The sequence below is a fragment of the Erinaceus europaeus genome, chromosome 5 (genome assembly GCF_950295315.1).
Source record: "Erinaceus europaeus chromosome 5, mEriEur2.1, whole genome shotgun sequence".
In the NCBI taxonomy this organism is placed as follows: domain Eukaryota; kingdom Metazoa; phylum Chordata; class Mammalia; order Eulipotyphla; family Erinaceidae; genus Erinaceus; species Erinaceus europaeus.
Window position 1 is genome coordinate 47,561,872 of NC_080166.1, and position 23,441 is coordinate 47,585,312.

General features: G+C 37.7%; 1 protein-coding gene across 6 annotated transcripts in view; it reads right to left on the minus strand.

Moving 5' to 3' along the window:
- The window catches only part of RNF180 (ring finger protein 180), a 165,810-nt gene that overhangs the window by 7,802 nt on the left and 134,567 nt on the right, over positions 1 to 23,441 (minus strand). For all 6 annotated transcript variants that reach the window (XM_060191284.1, XM_060191287.1, XM_060191283.1 and 3 more), the window contains 2 exons: positions 21,498 to 21,723; positions 11,144 to 11,269 (listed from right to left, as the gene is read on the minus strand). In XM_060191284.1, the coding sequence (XP_060047267.1) occupies positions 11,144 to 11,269; positions 21,498 to 21,723 (352 nt within the window). The remainder of the gene's footprint in view (positions 1 to 11,143; positions 11,270 to 21,497; positions 21,724 to 23,441) is intronic.

A 23,441-nucleotide genomic window follows, 5' to 3' on the forward strand; every position in this document is an offset into this window, starting at 1 on the left:
AAGTGATCAACCCCTAGCACTACCATAAACCAGAGTTAAGTATTGCTCTGGTTTCTTGTCTCTGTATATATCATTAAATAAAATAAAAAATGGAATTATGACAATCATCACTTATCTTTGGGGAAATGTATATCAAGACTCCTAGGGACTTCTAAATATGAAGAATGTTTAGAATTTTCTCCAGAGATTACCACTTAATTGGTTTATGATCTAGCCAGGAAACTAGGATTCATTTTTCATGGTCATTAGTATAAAAGAACAGAAAGAAATACCTAGAATTATTTTGCTTCACAAAACCATTGTGCATTTCTTCTTTCATAAAAGAAAAAGAAAAAGAATAAAAAAGCCAAATAGTTTTCTCATCTGAGGTCCATGGAATTTTCCAAGATGAGATGTTCTTTTTAATAAAACTAGCCTTACATTGCAGTTGCTTTATTTTAGTAAACCCAATCCACTCCTAAAATTCTGGATTAAGATTATGAATTCTAACAGTTTTCTTCCTGGAACTAATTTCTTCCCTTCTTTCTCCCCTCACATTCTTCTTCCCCTCTTCTTCCTTCCCTCCCTCTCTCTGCACAATTTCACTGCACCCAGCCTGAGTTTTTCATTCTTTTGAGTTCAAATAGAGGTAAAAAAAGGGAGGAGGAGCACCACAGTAATGGGGCTTTCGTTGGTGCTGTGGTCTTCTTTTCAATATGGTGGCAGTTTAGATACTGACCATGTATGTGCGTGATAATTCATTTGCCTCTCCACATGATCTGTCCCCTCAGTCCTCCCTTACAAGTCCTCTTGATTATTAGCACCAAGCCAAATGTTTACTTGCTTGATTGCAATGAGTCTGGGTACCTTATATATCATCGTCCCTAAGGTATAAACAGTGCAAACTATAATGTTCCCAGGAGCTAGATATTTTATGTCCTTTTGAAAAATATTTAGCTGTGCACATATAATCATAATCTGCAAAAGAAAACCAGAGTGTGCATTCCCTCAGGGTTTTTAATATAAATTTATAAGGTTTATGGACACTTAACACCTCACAAATATTGAATAGCTTTTGCTATGTAATATGAGTAATGATGAATAATGATCAAATCGCTAACTTACATAGAGGAATCAAATGTCTATAGTTTGTTTCATTTTTGCATCTGTCATAACAGGTGCTATTAGTTATTTTTGGCTGGAACTAATTCTGAGCTTAAAGAGAAATCTTTGTTCCCACATCATTTAAATCTGAGTATTTCATCAGAAATTACTGAGATTACAGACCGCATCTTGTTCGCCCATCTGGAATTAATAACTAAAAAATTTGGGGCCAGGTGGTGGTGCACCTGGTTATGGGCAGACATGTAGGGGAAAAGCTTATAAGTGGTAAAACATTGTTGCTGCAGGCGTCTCTCTCTTCCTCTCTTAATATTTCTCTATCCTATCAAATTAAAAGGGGGGGGGAGGTTGCTGGGAGTGGTGGATTTGTTGTGCAGGCACTGAGCCCCAGCAATAACTCAGGTGGAAAAAACAATTAAAAATTAATTTTTATTTAATCAGCACCTCCCTGTCCCATTACCTTTCTCATAGACAAATGGCAGGGGGGGGGGTTATTATGGTACTCATGGACTGTCTATACATATTCACTTAAGTTGTGTACTGCAGAACTCTAGGAGATACCCTTCACATTGGGGAAGACAACTTTCACATAAAAGTTGCTTTCTTCAGCTTCTGCCTTCCAATCTATAAGGCTCACAATATGGGCGCTATCTATCTTAATGAAGTCTGTTACTATGTATTTGTTATAGGTCCCTTTCTATAGAGTATGACTTGGTCAGTAGTATCCTGATTCCTAAACTGTGAGATTACTGGTGATTTTATTTATTGTTTTACTTTCCTCCAGATTTATCATTGGGGCTTAGAGCCTGCACTAGGAATCCACTGCTCTTGATGGCCATTTTTTTCCATTTTATTGGATAGAACAGAGAGAAATTGAGAGGGGAGGGGAAGAAAAATAGATAGAGAGAGATAGAGAGAGAGGAAGGTGGACACCTGCAGACCTGCTTCACTACTTGTGAAGCGACTGCCCTGCAGGTGGGGACGTGGGGGCTTGAACCGGGATCCTTGCACAGGTCCTTGGGCTTCATACTATGTGAGCTTAACCTGGTATGCCAGTGCGCCACTGCTCAGCCCCCTGGTGATTTTGTTTTGCCTTTCAGGTAAATTATGACGCCTCCTGGTATCATCACTGATTTCAGCATATAGCTAGCTCATGGGGTAGACTGGCCATGTGTCTGTACTCATCACATGTCAGTGCATGAAGTTATTAAACTGAATGCTCATTTCTTTTTCCCAGAGTAGAAGCCTCTGCCTATGGAAAACTGAATCTTCAGATAATTCTCAGACTCTGAAAATATTCCCAGTGAAACACATGGCTGGCAATATTGTGAAACTTTAATTCATCTAGTTGTCTCTAATTCCATATATTTCTGATAAATTGATATGTATGACTATAATTTGTCATATCTCCACCTAATATTGTCATTGTGATAGCAAGCTGTCAGAAATAATAAGCTTGACTTGTGTTTGTCTCTAAGGATTCTTAAAAAAATTTTTTTTCTCATTATTATTATCAGGATCAGGCCCCATGCCTCTCTCTAATTTGGCTTTTTCGTCTGGACAATTGAGATTAGGGCTCTTTTGGTCCAGGAGGTGGCGCAGTGGATAAAGCATTGGACTCTCAAGCATGAGATTAGGATTCTTTGGTTGCTAAACCAAGAGAAGGAAACCCTGTTTATAATGTTTTCATTACATCTCAAATATATCACTGGTCCGCAGCACAGCAAAAATAATCTGTAATTCTCTTAGAACATTTTCTTATCATATAAAATAAAAATGAACAAAATACATCTTGGAGAATAACCTGAAGTCATAGCACAGACCCAGACCTATTCTCAGAGTGTCTTCATACCTCTATACTATCTCTCTGTGCCAGGGGTGAGTAGCCACCATCTTCCACAAGGCTGCTGACACTCACTGTACTCACTATGACTATAGGAAAGGATAGCTTAAGGATGTCTCATACCTAGAGTACTCCATCATTTCTCTCTTTTTTTTTTTTAAGAAAGGATTAATTAACAAAACCATAGGGTAGGAGGGGTACAACTCCACACAATTCCCACCACCCAATCTCCATAACCCACCCCCTCCCCTGATCATTTCTCTTAATGTTTATTTACTCAGTACTCATGTTTATCCCCAACCTGACCCCATCTTCCTAGAATGATACTGCCTATTGCCCCTGTAAGGTTGTCACACAGTGACCCAACAATAGAAAATAATTATTTTTGAAGTTTTTCTAAAAGTTAAACTACACCACTTACAAGATTCAATCAGGACTGAGTTAAGCTATGCTAATTTCCTTTACTCTCTTCTTGACATGTCTTGAGAGCTTGTTTGGAGATTCTGCTGAAGGTAGTTGAGGTCCATGGAATTTTCCAAGATGAAATGAAAAGTTCTTTTTAATAAAACTAGCCTTATTTTGCAGTTCCTTTATTTTAGTAAACCCAATCAACTCCTAAAACTTATAAAGTAATCAGAGCAACTAGCACCTGATAGCAAATTAAAATAATAGGCCATACTTCTTTGCATTATTTCCTTTTATTTTGGTTGTTTCTTATTTGTGATTAATAGTAGACAACAAGACTATAAGACCAGGGGGCTGGGCAAGGGCACATCTGCTTAAGTGCACACATGAGCATGTGCAACGATGAGCGTTTGAGCCTACATGGGGAGTGGGGCCTCATGAGTGGTGAAACAAGTACTGCAGGTATCTCTCTTCCTATCTCCCTCTCCTCTTTAAATTTCTCTCTGTCCTATCGAATTAAAAAAAAAAGAAAAAAGGACTACCAGAAACAGTGGGTTCATCATGATGGCACTCAACATCAGTGATAACCCTGGTGGCAATAAAGTAATAATAATAATAATAATTATAAGATTCCAGGGTATAGTTCACACCACACCCATCACCAATGTTTTCTGGGATAAAATGGATGAAACTGTATGTCGTTATGCATAGCAAAACATGAGATGAAAGACAACTAACTATTGGGTGGTTTCACTCATGTTTTGGAATCTAATGTGCATTATTTCTATTCTGTGTGATACTAGGAAGTGAACCTTGGGCCTCAAATGTGATATATGAAGCATGCATTTGACTGATGGCCTTCATCCCATACCTATGTTATTGTTTTATGAGAGAGAAAAAGAGATATCAAAACAATTTTCTACTACTCATGGAGTTCTACTTGCTTTATCTTTGTTATCTCATGTGGTGTATAGTCTGTCATATTTTACATATAAGAAAACAAACGATACATTTACAAGGAAAAATTAAGGAAAAATTTGCTTGTCTATATCTGAAGTGTTAAACTACTTTGCAGGGTGAAAAGGAATGGGTTTATCCTAGTAGCATAAGCTACCTTCACGGCTGGATGTCTATATGAAGAGCTTGCATGGATTTCAATGTCTAGGAAATCTAAAATCATATAAAATCTTTCTTTCTCTTTTGTGTAGAAAGAACACTAATTTTGTGATGCCAAAGGCCTCACTGGGAATGTCTACTTCCAAAACTAAGAGACAGACAAAAACACCTCAAGTATCTCTACACTGTACTAGATACTACAGTCTGTTAAGTGTGCAATAGTTTATTTAAAAAAAAAAAAAAGAAATCGAAGTACATGCCTTAATAAAATGACACACAAAGTGAGCACATGCTGTTGGAAAATGGCACTCAGGAAACTCTTGAGGAAGGGTTGCTACAAACCTCCAATTTATAATTGAAGATAAAGCAGTATTTGGAAAGCATAAAGTAAGTCTATAGTGAAACCTGATCCATGATGTGATACCAGTAGGAGAAGGGACCCTCTGAAGGTAGTTGGGGGTGGAGCCATTATGAATTGGACTTGGAATGAGTCACCAGATAAGGTGCTTCCTTTCTCTCTGTCTTGTGAGGATACAAAGAAGAGTGTTACCAGTACATCAGGAGATCATAAAAAGAAAAAAAAATCATCTTCCCATTTTATTTTTACAAACTTCAGAAGACTAAGCTAGAATTAAACTTTTGAAAAGATGGAAATAAAGTACTTAATGTGATGTAAGGGTGTCGAGCACTAGCATGTGTTTATACTGGTTCATCTGGGGGAACTGTTGGCACTATTTAGTCAAAGTAAATCTATTCGTATTCTGTGACCCATACACTCTGTCCTGAGTATGTACACCAAGTAATATGCACATGGCCCAAGTAGAATATTCATCGGGTAGGTAGAATATAGTGGATGGAAACTTTAAAGAGTCTTCATTGCAAGCCATTGACTAGAGGGATACATGACTCCTTGGATGATACGAAGAGCCTAGTGCTAGGTAAAGAAACAGAATGTGAGATATGATCCCAACTTATTTGTTATTGTCTCTGCTGCTTCACTACTTCAGGTTAGATTTTTCATATAGATAGAGACAAAAAGACGGGGGGGGGGTGGCAATCACATCACCATTCCTTCCTCTAGTGTGGCAGGGGATGGGCTTGAAGCTAGACTGCAAAGCAGGCTCTCTTGCCAGGTGAGTCATCTTGCCAAACACATGATACCATGATACCAGTTCATTAAACAAAGGAATAGGTTGACTAGTTATGATGGTGTATCATAAATAAAGAAGTAGGACTAGAATAACTCTCCACATAAGGTTTGGAAAAGGATAAAAGAGGACATAACAAGTAGGTAGAAATAAATTTAACCAACAGATGTGTTTTTGTAAAGAAAATTATAAAACTTCATCATAAGATATCAAAGATTTGGAAAAATCACATTAAAAGAAGAAAAAGCAGTCTGGATAGAGAAAGTTATTACTTTTATAATAAAACAATGTTTTGATATTATAAGAATCAATAAGCAGGTGATAAAATATAAAACATTTGTGATTGAAACTATACAAACAATAGATTGAGCAGGATCTCCCTCAGTCCAGTGTATTTTTCACTGGACAAGGAGATTTTCAACAACATACAGAAGAAACAAAGTTCAAGTAGAGTTAAAAATAATGAAGATACTCTTGCAGGAAAGCAAATTTGAAGGAGGGGTTATCAAGGCTTGTCACAAAGCTGTACTGACTCATGATATTACCATTAGGGATAGACAAACCAGTGGGACCAAATGAGGAACTAAGAAATAAACTCCCACATGTGGAAATTTAAAATTTAAAATATGGCAGATTATCCTATGGATAACTGAAGAAATAAATTATTTTCAAATAAATGGTGGTTAGAAATAAAAATTACAAAAGAAACACCCCACCCCCAAGGAACCAATATATAAGAAAAAAATTAAAAAAAAAAACTCCTTCTAACCCATAAGAAAACACCACTACAAGGAAATTCCAGATGCTCTAAAACTATCTGATAAAAGCACAGGAAGGATGGTTTGGCAGGTGGTGGGGTAGGTGGTGGCACAGCTGGTTGAACGTACACATTACCAAGCACAAGGACCTGGGTGTGAGCCCCTACCTTCAGGGGAGACGCTTCACAAATGGTGAAGCAGGTCTGCAGGTGTTTATCTTCCTTACTCCTCCTCTAGTTCTCCCTCCCCTCTTAACTCCTCTCTATCTAGTTAAATAGAAAATGGCTGCCGGGAGCAGTGGATTTGTAGTACTGGCACTGAGCCCCAGTGGTAAGCCTGGTGGCAGAACCACAAACACAGACATACACAGGAAAATATCTTTATGATGTTGGGGATAAAGAAAAATTTATTAATAGCATATACCAGAAAGGCGGTGAATAAGGAAATACAGTTAACTAAAAGATACCATAAAGTAAAAAGAAAGTTACAAGTAGGAAAAGATACCTGCCTTTCACTTGACAGAGAAAGGAGTTACCAAAAATATCTTAAGACTCTCAAAATCAACAAAAGATACAGTGGATATTGGAAAATGGATACAAATCACATGTAACTAATTCATATCTGAAGAAAATCAATGGTCAAAAACCCATATGGTCATATTCAATTCCCCTTAGTAATCAGGGAGCTAATTAAAACCTCAATAAAACACCATTTCATATCTAACAGACTGGAAAAATCTAAAGGTGTGGAAATACCAAATGTGGTAATTATGCTATGGATAAATCAGTACACTCACTAAAGATTATGTTTGGTTTATGTAATCAAGTTAAAGATGTGCTTTTTCCACTGACATCTATTCCATAGAAACTTTTATTCTCAGGGTAACAAGAAAATGTTTATAGCAATGTTGTGTGTAATAATGGAAACAGGGCAAAAACAGTTGTTAGGGAAAACAGATGAACTGTTTCACATTCACATAACTGACAAGAGAACAGCAGTAAAAATAAATGGATAAAGCTATTTACTGACAGAGTGAACACAGGGAACGTAATAGTGAGTGATAAAGCAAAGGTGGGTTACACACACATACAAAGCTGTTACAATTGCAAAGGCTCAAAAACAAAATGAAATGATTTTAGTATACATACGAATGAATAACTGTTTAAAGAAGAACTCAGTACAGAATTCAGGGAAATAAAGGACGGTGTTTCAGATAATATTGGTCATTGAGGAGTTAGGTGTGATTGAAAGCCTAAGTGCTGTTTATCAGCCGGACCACAGACAAAGGCTTTTCCAGGAAGGCATCACAGCAGAGAGCTGCCTTCCCACATCTGACTTAGTGTACAAATCATCTCTATAGTCAAGGTCTCAGCCACCTTTTCTCTCTATTACCATGCCAGGCACGTCCTGTCACAAATTCATATTCCTAACCCATCACACGTTATTTCTAGGCCCTTCATCTGAAACTTTGGGCAAGGACATCCCCTCTTTAGGTGCCTCTGCTGATACCACTCTAAAGAAGTAAAAGTTGGAGATCTTGAAGACACTTTTCGCTACCCTATACTACCACCCACTACTTTGGCACATTTAGCTTCTGAACCCTTGACACATAGAGCACATAAAATGGAAGCAGTTGTTTCTTTGGGGCTCCCTCAACAGTGAGGGGTCCCCACATTTATTTTCTGAAACCCTACTCTTCCCAGAGAACAGTTTTACTAAGGAAAACGAAATAGGAGAAGCTGGCATTGCCTCTGGTTTTAAACTCATGCTGCTATCATTAAGTGAATAAAGACCCAATACTTTCCTTACTGGTTGAATTAAACAGCTAAGCAGAGCTCTTGATAGTAATGTATATTTTAAGTAAGGTTGCATAATAAAACTACTTTGTACCTCCTCCATAAAAACTTATAAAAAGTTAAGACCCATGGAATGTCTGTAGGGAAGACAAAATCAGCTAACATCACAAAGAAATAACAGTTTAAATTATAGCTTCAGTACCTCAGAATATAAAAAGATGAAGGAAATTGTGAGGTTTTCAAAAAGTTGCTTCATTTAAAAAAAAAAACTCTGAGTGCAGTAGAAGGTAGGACATAAATGAATAATTAAAAAATTTTTTTTATTACCTTTATTTTGTTGGTATGCTTCTAGTTCTGCTTCTGGGATCCCTTCTGTTACATTGCTTGACGTTGTGGTCTATTTACATGGTCATTCTGTTACATTGGTTTGGTCTCACTCCCCCTGCCTCCGGGAGATTTTGGTTTAGTCCTTGCTAGTTGGTTTAGTCCTTGCTAGTTCATGCTTCTTCCTTTCCCCGCCCTCTATCCTATGTACTTCCTTGGTTCCTGACTCTTCTGCCCGAGGAGAGAGAGGCAGGACAGAATTGGGTTGTGATTAGATTAGATTAGTTTTTTGAACCGTTCACTTGTGAATAAAGAAATACTGCTTCTCCGCTCAGCCATGTGTCCCCTGGTCATCTGTCTCCCATTGCGAAGCTAGCCCGGCATACTGGTGCCCTGAAGTTTGACTGACATGATTTAATAGATATAAACAGCCAGAAATCAAGAGGGAAGGGGGTGACAGAGAGGAAGAGAGACAGAAAGACACCTGCAGCCCTGCTTCACCACCCGCAAAGCTTTTCCTCTGCAGGTGGGGACTGGGGGCTGAAACCTGGGTCCTTGAGCATTATTGTAACATGTACACTTAACCAGGTGCACCACCACCCAGCCCCCACAAAAGAATATCTTAAAGCACATAATTCATATGAAAGTTTTATCTCCTTTAATATAAAATCATTTAAGACTGATTTTGTTTTGATTTCACATTTTTCTTGTTTTGGTGTCAAATTATATTGTGGATAAGTGATATATTTGTAAATGTACCTGTGCCCTCATTTCTACAGCTATATCTTTATAAATATTCATATTTACATGTTTATAGTTTTGGTATTCAAACCTGTATAAAATTTCATTTGTTCTTAAATTGTATTTTTTCAGATGATAGGAATTTGTGAATCACTTTTTCTTTGCTTCAACCATGAAGAGTCTATTACTGACTTCTTTATATCTATGTATTGGTCTTAATTTCTCCTGTTCCATAAATATTAGAAGACCCTGCACATTACAAAGTAATTAATGCTCTGACAGACCTGTTGTAAAGGATGTAATTATATTTCATGTTCATATTGTAAGATTATCATTACACAGTAATAATTCTCAAAGGTGAAAAAGGTATTAAGATACTGTTTAGTCCTTACTTCGTTCCTTCTATCTGTGTAGAGTAACCAGTGATCATTATTTTTAGACAGAGAGAGGCAGAGAGATGGAATGAAAATGAAAGAGACCACCATACCAGAGCGTCTTTCAGTGTGGTGGGGGTTTGGTTTAAATATAGATCGTGCACATTGCAAAGTAAAACACCATCCAAGTGAGCCATTTCTCAGGTCTGTACAATCAGTCATTAATCAGAATGTGATTTTACTTCAGCTGACCTCAGACATACACAATCAATCGCTGTAGTAAGTAGATGCAGAATATAAAATGATTCCCACTTGACAAAAACAAGACGGTCCTATGAAACCACTAGGGTGAGACAAATTGCTAGACCCGAACCCAGAAACTGGGATTTCTAGTATACTGTGCACCCTGGAAACAGTTTCTATATCAGCACTCTGCTACTTTCAACTTATCTTGTATTTAAGGACAATTAAGAATACAGACACATGTATTTAATAGCCAGTGATCTTTACAGAGAACACTAGTGCTTTTGCCAAATCTGTTAATTGTTGAGATGAAAGTCATTATCTACATAGTAAACATTATTTTTTAAAAAAATTTCTTTATTGGGGGATTAATGGTTTATAGTTGACGGTAAAATATAATAGTTTGTACATGCATAACATTTCCCAGTTTTCCACATAACAATTCACCCCCACTAGGTCCTCCTCTGCTATCATGTTCCAGGACCTGAACTCTCCACCCTCCACCCCAGAGTCTCATATTAAACATTACTGTTTAATTAATTATCAAGAAAATTTAGCCTAGAGTCTCTTTAAATTTGTTCTTGCTCATCTTTATTTCTTCAGATATAAACCTGAAGATTTTAGCAATAAACTCCATAGCAAAATTGCCACTAAAATTGATCTATAGAAACATGCTTATATAAATATTTTTTTAAACACAATGAAAAACATCTTTAAGAAGATAACTTGGGGGAGTCGGGTGGTAGCGCAGCAGGTTAAGTGCATGTGGCGCAAATCGTAAGAACCTGAATAAGGATCCCAGTTCGAGCCCCCGCCTCCCCACCTGCAGGAGAATCCCTTCACAAGTGGTGAAGCAGGTCTGCAGGTGTCTATCTTTCTCTCCCCCTCTGTCTTTTCCTCCTCTCTCCATTTCTCTCTGTCCTATCTAACAATGACAACATCAATAACAACAATTGCAACAACAATAAAAAAACAACAAGGGTAACAAAAGGGAAAATAAATAACTATTAAAAATGAAAAAAAAAAGGATAAGTTGGAGGAGGTTAGGCCCTGGAGTACCTGGTACATGCACATGTGACCACGCACAAGGACCCAGGTTCAACCTGAAGGGAGGAGGGGACTTCACAAGCAATGAGGTAGTGCTGTAGGTGTTTCTGTTTCTCTCTCCCTATCTTCTCCCTATCTATCCTTCTCGATTTCTCTCTCTCTACTCAATAAAAATAAAGTTAAATTAAATAAAGAAGAGAACTCGGATTAGGTTACCAGACTTTTCTCTTTTCATTAGTTTCCTTACCTCCAAAGAGATGGAATGCTTTTCTGCAGTTGGGTAAGGGCCATTTTGCAGAGCTGGATTTCTGAAAGCTTTGTTTTATCTTCAAATATTCTTTAGTAAAGAATGTTTTTGTGGCATTGTTCAGCTCTATAGTGAAGTAAAAGGAAGAAATATTTTACAAAATTGTTTGAGAAAATGGTAAGAGGATTATTTTGGTAATAAACTATCTCCTTATAACAGTGAATACTGCAGTAGATTCAACAGTTTTCTCCCCCTCAGATAAACAATACTCCCCTCAAATTCACATTTAATGCAACTCTGGTATGCCTACATATAAAACACTTCTACGGAATAGGTCCTGTGACACACGCTGTGTCAAATGTAGAGGATACAGTGATGAATTACACAGCCCATGTCTGCATAAAGACTGTGTTTTAAAAGAAGTAAATGAACAGGGAGGGGGAAAAAGGGTATTATGTATCATGAGTATAACAACAGAATAGCTAAAATGCAATTGGGGCTCAGAAGTGGCAATGACAATCCAACTTTCTGCTGTCTACAGGGGACCCATGATAGCTTGAATGAAAATGACTCAGAGTAAAAGGTTGGCAAATAATCATATATGCAACACTGGAACATACAAATGGTAGGGACAACCAGACTTACTATCAGACAAAACAGAACTCAATTATTTAAAAGGTAGAAGTCACAGAAATAGATAACCACATTAGACCAGAGAATTTACATACCTCTGAGGTTTGAACTCTTGCAGTGCCATATGCTACACTGAATAGTACTTTGATATATCCCCCACACACAAATGAATATATAAATAAGTCTTTAAAAAGATTTAAAAGGTAACAAAAGACAGGTACATGTATCACTGAATAATTAAAGGATAACTGATCATTCATGGACATTTATGGATTTGACACTTATGGACATAAAAAGAAAAAATATATAAAACTGATTGCATTTAACACTATAGATTTACAAAAATTACTGAGCTATTCATTAGAGATTAATACTTCAGATGAAAACACTAATAGGAACATATAAACCCCTCCCTATATTCATAGTTGTTTTATTTACAGTTGCCAAGGAGTGAAAGCAAACAATCTAAACGCTCATTCATAGATGACTGGATACAGAAGTTATGGTGCATATATTCAATGGAATACTACTCAGCAATGAAAAAATATGGTATTGAATCCTTTGGGATACAATAAATGAAACTAGAGGGGGTTTTAAATTTTGTTTTGTTTTCTTACAAGCTCGTTTGTTTCAGTTCTTTAGATTACATACATACAGGTGTTAGCTGTCTTTCAGGAAAATACAAGTCATTTTGTATTAATATAATATAGCAAAAATCACCTGCACTGTTCCCAGCTGTGACCATGAGTTGTGAGCTCAGACCCGTAGGGACTTAAGAGGTTACACAGGCTCTGGTGCTAAATATATATATATATTCCCTAGATTAGGTGGGTGGAGGTAAGTAGTTAATTCTATCCACAGAATATTTTCAAGAACGGGAGTTACTCTCTGCCCTAATATAACTCTCTAGCCCTTTACTTGGACAGCATTTTCTCAGACAATGTTTTTATCCAACTTCATGCTAGCTATCAAACTCAAGCAAAAACTTCCATAGTTAAGGATCCCTAAAACATGCCTAAAATAGACTTCTGAGCTTTCATCCAGCCTAAGATATCTAATCTTATCTGCTCTGTTCCTACTTGGTTCTTATTCATTAACCATCTTGTCTCACTTTATGTCCTGCCACCTTCCAGACACCAAGTTGCAGATGCTACCATGATTCCACCCTGACTTCTCTGGGCAGACAACCTCAGCAGTATTTCCTGGAACCTCATCTCTCCAGAGCCCTATCCCACTAGGGAAAGACAGAAACAGGCTGGGGGTATGGATTAACCTGCAGATTTCCAAATCCAGTGAAGAAGCAATTACAGAAGCTTCTACTCCCAGTGCAGGAGAAGTGATAGGAGGAAGAGGATGAGAGGGCTCGGAACTTCACCTCCATCAGGTCCGAGAAAGAGAGGATGAAAAGAGGAGAGAAATTTGGATGTAGTAATAGGGCTATGTGTGGCTTAGTGGGGAAGAAAGGACTGGACCTGGAAGAGAAAGGGGGCAATTATGTACAAATGTAAACAGAAAGTTGTAGAGCTGTGAGTTAACCCATGTCTGCAACCTTGGGAGAACCGTGATGGTTTGCAATGGAAGGACTTGGGATTCAGAACTCTGGCAGAAGAAACAGTATGGAATTAGTACCCTTGCTGACATGTCATTTTGTAGGTCAATATTGAATTGCTAATAAAAATATTAAACTATAGCAATAAAGAGTCTTTGGGCACACACACACACACACACACACACACACACACACACACACACACAAAAGACACCCCAAAACCAAAAACTGAAAGAGCTTTTATTTTCCCCTACACTTGTTTTAAATGCAGAACCAGAGACTTTCATGCCTGAGGCTTCAGCTTCTCAGGTTCAATCCCAGGCACCACCATGAACCAGAGCTAAAAAAAGGTTTTGGTGAAAAGAAAAAAGAAAAGAACATTATAAGTCACAGGATTTAAGTTAAACAAAGCAAGTTAATACATGTATAAGTTCATATATGTAATATGAGCTTACTTTTTTTTTGTAAAAATATGCATGTAGCATGGTCTTATTTTGGTATAAAAAGGGCCTATATATTTTCTGGGAGGATATTCATTAAAGTGGTCTTTAAATGGCTGAACTTTGGAGGATTTTACAGTTACAATTTTGTTTGTATCATTTCACTTTTCTATAATGAAACTGTGCTACTTATGTAATTTAAAAGTTATTTTTATCAGAAAACTAGATCACATTTTTTTTGCTTACTAGCAATGTGACTTTCAGTAATTTATACTCTGATTTTTAGTTAGCTTTTATCAAAGAGTCACATAAAATACAGTGTTAGAAAACTTGATATTACATTTTCTCTGAAGATGCTTTTTGAATACATTGCCTAATTCATCTCTCAAGATGCCCCAGAGGAGAAATCACATAAAAATTACTTTTAATGTACCAGAAAACCTTTACTTACCCTTAGGAATCATTATTTTTCTTTTTATAGATCATGAGAGCATTTACTTGTATTCTTATTTTTATTTTTTCCTTAAGCCATCAGAACATATTTAAAATAACTTTAAACACTAACAAATATTTATATAAAAATTAAAACCAAATAATTCATCTAATTGTAGTTACTACGCATGGCCACTTGGCTTATATATCTGCCCCTCTACCCTCACATAGTCATTACACTATAAATTAATAATGCCCCTTGTCTTACTATGTCATTAAAATAAATCTTAAGAATTTCTACTAGTGCTAAACTAGATTATAGAAAGCAAGAACCACATCTTTCTAAATCTCTAGGCAGAGTATCTAAATGATGTCTACTGAAACAGTCTCTTAGTAAATGCTTTCTTGAATAGTTGTTTGAAAAAAATAATAATAAGTTATTTTATTGATAGTATCTCTCTTTTCTTCATTCTGTTGAGCCAGAGAGAAGGAAATTTCAGTAAGCTTTTACTCTTTCAAAGAATTATTTGTTTGTTACCCTCTCTCTATCCCTTACTCTCTCTTCCTCACAACAGAAGGATAATCTGACTGGTGAGACTGAAGACAACATAGTGTCCCTTACACCACTTCTCTGTTTGGTACAGTCACTTTTCCTGGCATGTCTATTATTCACCTAGTTTTTCCTGGCTCGATGCAGTGACTCTATGCTTGACCTACATGCTGTGGAAAGATTAGAGATGCATAGCTAGCTTACTCTTCATTGTTTATTGACTACTGAACTTAACAGCCTCAATGGAATATACCATGAAGTGCTGAGAAAAAAAAAAGAAAGAAAGAAAGAGAGAGAGAGAAAGAGAGAGAGAAAGAGAGAGAGAAGGTAATGACACACTAACAAGTCAGGAGCAGTTTAGTGTACAGATACATATTTCTATTCAGTACATACCTACAAGGGAAATTCTGTCTGACCTACACCAACAGAACAAAAAATGTCTCAAATTTGATAGCAGTTTGTATTATGTCTAAAGTTAAGAAAATTCTGCAATTTCACAGTCTCATCACTACATAGGACTGAACTATTGTTTTCAGAATTGCTTATCTTTTGATTGATATAAAGTCATGTTGTGTATGGTATTACTTTACAAGTCTTATATTTATGAGTATGTTCTCATTTACTTGGTTTACTATGTTGTCTTACTTTAAAAGTGACAGTTCAAAACTGTAACTCATTTAAAAATAAACTCTCACTTTAACTTGCAACTTTTAAATGTAACTTGCTGAGAAATGTGTGTAAAAGTAGAAGGCTTGCTTCATTTTCCTTCCAAAAAAATAAAAGATAAAAAAATAAAGTACTAGGGAGTCCAGTGGTAGCGCAGCGGGTTAAGTGCATGTGGCGCAAAGTGCAAGGATCCGGGTTCGAGCCCCCGGCTCCCCACCTGCAGGGGAGTCACTTCACAGGTGGTGAAACAGGTCTGCAGGTGTCTGTCTTTATCTCTCCCTCTCTGTCTTCCCCATCTCTCTCCATTTCTCTCTGTCCTATCCAACAATGATGACATCAATAACAACAACAATGAAAATCAACAAGGGCAACAAAAGGGAAAATAAATAAATAAATAAATATAAAATTTAAAAAAAGTACTGAAAGCTTGTTTTAATAATCTAATTCTCCCATGCAGGTGGCCCTATCTTTTTTTCTTTTATGTTTTACTATTAATGACCTTTATTTTGTTTTACATTTGTGGGTAGAAGGTAGAGATACAAGTCCTCTCCCCAGTTTGTAGCATATAGAAGTATACTCAGTAATTATCAGAACTCTTTATTGATATTATTTTTCTCCCTTTCCTTGGCAGTGTTTTATGTTCCACATCCATTAATTTTTCCTTGCTGCATTAGCATTAGTATACTTTAAACAGCATGTTTTATCTCATATTTGCATGACAATTAAGTAAACAAACCTTTTCTCCATTGTACTCTTTTTATATTCAGAAAGAAAGAAGTAAAGAACAAGAAGGTTAAGAAAGTTTGAAGTTCAGGGGTAAATAATTATCATAATTGTGTAATAATATTTACAGATTTATTCCCTAAAACTCCAGAGTAAATAAGGGTTAAAGAATGGAGAGAAGTGGGGTGGTGGGGATTGGGAAGTGGCACAACCAGCTAAATGCACATATCATCATCTAAAGACCCAGGTTCAAGTTTCTGCTCCCCACCTGCAGGGGATGCCTCATGAGCAGTGAAGCAGGTATGCAGGTGTCTTTCTCTGTCTGTCAAATAAATATAGAAAGAAAAAGAAAATGGAAAAGTGGCTGCTGGTAGTGGTGGATTTATAGAGCTGACACTAAGCCCCAGCAATAACCCTGGTGACAAAAAAAAAAAAAAAAAGAAAGAAAGAAAGAAAAAGAAAGGAAGAAAGAAAAAAAAAGAAAAGAAAAGAAAGTGTAGCTGTGGAAGGCAGATATGGGGAATGAAACCTAAACAGGGCTTCTGTCAACTTTATTGGCATTCCCTTGGCACTACAGATGTCAAAGTTAAGAATGAAGGACAACTAGTTACTAGGTTTAAGATATCAGGAAAGAATATGGATTAGATATGAGTCTCAGCTATGGTTCTATGATATAAAAGTATTCAGATAAGACAGAGAGCCCCAAAGATCCTACCAAAAAATTACTGAAAATAGTTAATAAATTCAGACGAGTTTCACTATACAAAATTAACACACAGAAATCTGTAGCCCTTCTGAATACCTATGAGGAGTCAGCAGAATGGAAAATGAAAGGCTCAAGCCTATTCAATCAAACCCCCAAAGACAAAATACCTGGGGGGAATCTAACAAAGGAGGCAAAGGAACTTTACAGGACGAACTATAGGACATTGTTAAAAGAAATAGAGAAGGCCACACAGAAATGAAAGAACAATCCTTGTTCCTGGATTGGAAGAATAAAAATTATTAAAATGGCCATTCTATTGAAAGTAATTTATAATTTCAATGCAATCCCTATCAAGATCCCAATAGCATTTTTCAAGAAAACTTAAAAACTGGTCCAAAAATTTATGTAGAACCACAAAACCAATCAAACAAAAAACAAAAAACAAACAAACAAAAACATGAACAGCTAAAGCACTTCAGAGAAAAAAGGGAAAAAAACTGGAGGTATCATACTCCTCAACTTCAGTTTACACTACAAAGCAACAGTAATCAAAACAGTGTGGTACTAGACTAAAAATGGACACTTGGATTAAAGAAGCAGAATTCAGAGCCCAGAAATTAATCCACACATATACTGACACCAAACAGATGGCAAAAGGGCCAAAATGATTCAGTGGAGTAAAGGTCACTTCAACAAATGGTGCTGGGAAAATTGGTCAGCTACTTATATGAAGGAAAACAACTTTGGTGCAATACTCCAAATCAAGTCTAAACTCTGCTTTGTGTTTCCCTTTCTGTTCTTTCTCAACGTCTACTTATGAGTGGGATCATCCCATACTAATCTTTCTCTTACTGGCTTATCTCACTTAACATAATTCCTTCAAGCTTCGTGCAAAATGGGGCAAAGAAAGTGGATTCATTATTCTAAATAGCTGAGTACTATTCCATTGTATATACAGTATGCCACAATCTTCTCAGCCATTCATTTGTTGTTGGATACATGGGTTGCTTCCAGGTCTTGGCTATTACAAATTTTGCTGCTATGAACATAGGTGTACACATATCTTTTTGGATGGGTGCGTTTGATTCCTTAGGATATATCCCTAGAAGAGGAATTGCTGGGTCATAAGGAAGATCCATTTCTAGCCTTCTGAGAGTTCTCTAGACTACTCTTTAAAGGGGTTAGACCAATTTCCATTAATTTTAGCAGTGCAGGAGGGTTTCTTTGTCCCCACAACCTTTCCAGGACTTGTTAGTGTTGTTGTCATTTCTGATGTATGACATTCTCACAGAGGTAAAGTGGTATTCCATTGTTGTCTGAGTTGCCAAGCCTGAGATGTCAACCCTCCAGTTTCAATATTCTGGTGAGACCTTTTTTAATACATGGGATTCCCTAGTTCTATTTCAAATGGCACATACTCTAACAAAGTTCCAGAATCTACATATAGACCAGGGCAAAAGCAGCAGGGTACATGTGAACATGTATCCATAAGTTAGGGGAAAATAAATACCTTTGAGTGAAGGTGCTCAATAGCTGCTGTGAGTAGACTTAGTAAGTTCAGCAAGAAAGTAGACAGACCTACAGAAGGCACCATACAATATCTAATCAAACACTACTCAGCCTAGAAACCCTTCTCTCCCACCCCTTATCTCACCTTCCTCAATTACTTTAGGCCTAACCTCATCAGATAAAGAAAGTAAGGACTATAAAAGCTGGATAAGAGCAAGAGACCAGCACACTTTAATGATGGACTTTTTGGTCACTACCAGGCCACCCCATCTTCTGGGACTCTAGTCAGGGAATTCTTGGATTCCCACATAGATCTGATGGACCTACACCTCTAATTGACCCCTCTTTCCAACATCATTGGTCACTTCCCTCAGAAAGATCATCATGAGCCCTCTTGTGAGCCTCTCCAGGACCTTGCCCTCACTGTAGAGCAGCAATAGAGGGACTGTCCCACTTTCCAAAGGGAGGCTGGGTCAAACTACTATGTCATTTGAGGAAGACTGGTCCTGAAATGAGTGCAGCCTAGAATGTTCCTAGCTGTGACCATGGGCAGCAAGCTTAGACTGACAGGGATTCAGAGGCTATACAGGCTCCTGTGCTGAATATGAATAAATATGTGCTCTAGGTCAGACTGATGGGGTTTATAGTTAAAGGTATTTATATACTTTCCTCATATTTGCAAGTTACTCTCTGTTCTAACCCAGCTTTCTAGCCCTATTCTAAATTCTGATAGCATCTTCCCAGGCAATACTTTTAGTCCACCTGAATGTTAGCTATCGGGGTTAGGCAAAAATTGCTAAAGTCATGGGCCTGTCATGGGCCCCTTGGAATAAATAAGTCTAAAATAGACTTCCTAGCTTCTTTTTACACGAAGACCCCTAGTTTCATCTGCTCTATTCTTATCTTTGGATTCCTGCTTAATAAGCAACTTGTCCTGTTTTATATCTTACTGTCTTTCGGCCACCAAGTTGCAGACACTACCACGATGCCATCCAGATTTCCATGGGCAGATGGACTTCACTAATGTGTCCTGAATCCTCACCTCTCCAGAGCCCTACCCCACTAGGTAAAGATAGAAACAGGGTCGGGATATGGATCAACTTGCCAACGTCCACATCCAGCAAAGAAGCAATTATAGAAGACAGACCATCCACCTTCTGAATCTCATAAAGAGTTTTGGTCCATATTCTCAGAGGGATAATGAATAGGAAGCTTCCAATGGAGAGAATGGGATATGGATCTCTGGTGATAGGAACTGTATGGAACTGTACCCCTGTTATCTTACAATCTTGCTTCTTCTTCTAGCATTTGCCCTTCTTCCGTAGCCAGTCAACAGCGTCAGGTTGAGCATGATGTAAAGTTTCGAGATCTCCTTTGAATCTGAAGAGGTGGCAGTCGTTGACTATGTGGGTCATAGTCTGTCTGTAGCCGCAGGGGCAGTTTGGGTCGTCTCTGGCTCCCCGGCGATGGAACATAGCGGCGCACCGGCCATGGCCTGTTCGATAGTGATTGAGGAGGGCCCAATCATAACGTGCTAGGTCAAAGCCGGGTTGACGCTTGCAGGGGTCTGTGATGAGGTGTTTGTTCTTTACCTCAGCTGACTGCCAACTCTGTTTCCAAGAGACTGGAACAGAGAAGTTCAGTGTAGGCATATGGGACCAGATTGGGTGACGAGACGTCAAGCGTTGGACAGGGTGGGCGAAGATATCCGCGTATATTGGCAGATCCGGTCGAGCGTAGACGTGGGAAATGAACTTAGATGATGCCGCATCCCGACTAATATCTGGCGGGGCGATGTTGCTAAGAACTGGCAGCCATGGAACCGGGGTGGAATGGATGGTTCCAGAAATTATCTTCATGGAGGAATATAATTTGGAATCGACCAAGTGGACATGGGGGCTACGGAACCATACTGGGGCACAGTATTCTGCAGTGGAATAGCATAATGCCAGAGATGATGATCGTAGTGTGGAAGCGCTCGCGCCCCATGAGGAGCTGGCTAGTCTTGCAATGATGTTATTCCTCGCGCCCACCTTTGCTGCAGTTTTTATGAGATGTTCGTGAAATGACAGAGTGCGATCGAGAGTAACGCCAAGATAGACTGGCTGGGCTTCATGCCGGATTCTCGTATCGCCAAGCTGCACATTAAGCTCACGCGAGGCCGAGGCATGGTGTAGATGGAAAACAGATGATACTGTTTTTGCAGTGCTAGGGACAATCTTGCTAATCATTATTAAATCACTAATAAAAATTTAAAAAACAAATAAAGTGAAACTCGACCACCACCTAAGACTATGCATGAAAATCAGATCAAATGGATCAAAGACAAGGAAGGATATTGGGCCAGTAACTAGATGAAAACATTGCTGAAACACTGCACGATCTTTTATTATTGTTGTTATTGTTATTATTTTATTATTATTGTTATTGTTATTATTTTGAGCACTACTAAACTCTGGCTTATGGTAGTTTAGGGGATTAAACCTGGGACTTTGGAGCTTCAGGTATGAGAGTATCTTTGCATAACCATTATGCTGTCTTCCCTCCCCCAACATCGCAGAATTTTCACATTGAAGGGAGACTCAACCCTACGAGCATGAGAAATGAAAATGAGAGTAAATAAGTGAGACTACATCAAAGTAAAAAGCTTCTAGAGATTGAAAGCAAACAAAATGAGTGAAACTGGAGGTGACTATGTTGGTGAAATAATTAAGAGATGAAAACAACTACCAGATGGTTCCACTCATATGTGAAATCTAAAGAACTGATACATGTGAACTTTCAAGAAGGAAAAAATAAAAATAAAACAAAAACAGAAGCCAACTGTTCCTAAGACTTTTTGAGGATTATGATAGTTATCTTTGGGAGGCAGGAGGGTGGAGACACAGAACTCTGGTAATGGGTGCCCTGTAATCGTAAAATTTTGTAACCCACTGTTATTCACAAATAAAAAGTGGGGGGAAAAAGAGTTAAGCAAGCATGGTTTTTAAAATGTGTAGCAATGATGCCTTATGATGACCAATAATACTTATGTGCATGACAGATTTTCAGTAACTTTCACATAATAATTCCAAACTTTTAAAGGCAGAACTAAGAGGTAGCTATAAAAGAATCAAGCAATCATGGTAATGAAACAGAAGATTTACCTGTCTGGAAAAAGACTCTAGAAATAATTGTCCGACATAATGGGCAGGGAGTGCTTGCAGGATTGTCTTTGGCTAGCGTCCTTAAGCAGGGCTCACAGAAGATATGGTGGCAAGGGTAGCACATGTATGGGTTGAAATAAACATCCAGACATACTGCACAGATGTACCCTTCTTTTTCTTCTGCATAGTCATTGTCATCATCTGTACTCATCTCATTATTCAAGGTCTACAAAAAATAAGCCAAAATAACTTTATTAGTACTTTATGTTATTGATTTCCCTTAGATCGACTGACATTATATTTTGCTAAAATGAGTGAAAATATTTATGATAAACACATATTATTTGTTTCTATGGTATAAAGTGTCAGAAAAATGATTATTTTACAAAGGGGGAAGAAACTGAGTCCATTAAACACCTAAATGTCATAACCATCTCTCAGCATTTTTATATAGGGCAAAATGTTAAACTACACCTAAACACATTAAGAATATACCCAGATCTCTAAGCAGCACTAGTTAAGTAAGCATTTGATAAAGTTAACAATTCTAGAATTATAGAATTCTCATTTATCCTATTCTAAACATGGTAAATAAGCTGGTTTTCATAAGGATATAGAGCCTTATCTGAAATCCACAGGGGAAGATGCTACACCTCATTCTCATACGGTGAAAGGAATATTATATGCTCAGTGATTCCTAACTTCTGTGATCTGAAAGCCAAGAAAAAGTGAAAGTCCTATAATAAGAGGTAAACAAGGCAAAGAAAAAACTTGCAGAAAATCCAGGGTCAACCTTACAGGTATGATGAGCACCTAATCCCCTCCACCTCTACCTCCCTCCCTACTACCAAGTAGAATAGTTATAAAAGCCACAGGCCCTTTGGAATTTAACTAAAATATGCCTACTAGCTATTTACAAAATGGAGGACCCCCCAACTCTTCATCTGCACTATTCCAGCCTTTAGGTCCATGACTGGTCAACAATTTGTTTGGCTTTGTATGTTAACTCTCTTGTCAGCCACCAGGTTCCAGATGCTAGCATGATGCCGACCAGACTTCCCTGGACAGACAACCCCACCAATGTGTCCTGAAGCTCCGCTTCCTCAGAGCCCTTCCCCACTAGGGAAAGAGAGAGACAGGCTGGGAGTATGGATCGTCCAGTCAATGCCCATGTTCAGTGGAGAAGCAATTACAGAAGCCAGACCTTCTGCATCCCACAATGACCTTGGGTCCATAGTCCCAGAGGAATACAGAATAGGAAAGCTATCAGGGGAGGGGATGGGATACAGAGTTCTGGTGGTGGGAATTGTGTGAAGCTGTACCCCTCTTATCCTATGGTTTTTTTCAATGTTTCCTTTTTATAAATAAAAAAATAAAAAAAATAAAAAGAATATTAAAATGTTAACTTAAAAAAGGTATATGTACTCCTGTGTTCATTGCAGCTTTATTTATAATAACCAAACCATAGAAGACAGCCCTGTACCTAAGGATGAATGAGCAATAAAGATGTGTTCTACCAAAAAAAAAAAAAAATAGTTAAAAAAAGAGGATATTAGGTCAGGGAAATGGGTCAGTTGCTACAAAGCAGGGCTTGATCCTGGATTTAATCTCCGGCAATATATATATTAGAGCAACTCTCCAGTTTCCCTCTTTCATAAAATAAATAAATCTTAAAATAAAGAAATAAAATTTAAAAACAGAGGTAGTTAAGAAAGAAGTAGCTCAAAAGTTAGCGGAACAAGGTCTTACTGTTGTGAGGATTAAATGAGGTAATCCATTTAAAATATTTACAACAGTGCTTATTAGCACTTAGGAAATACTCATAATATATTAGCTACAACCATCCTCTCTTCCCTTACCTGTCTTCTCCCTGTCTGCCAGTACTGTAGCTATTACATGAGTCTTCAGGAACATTTCTACAAACCCAGGCCAGCCCCTAATCCA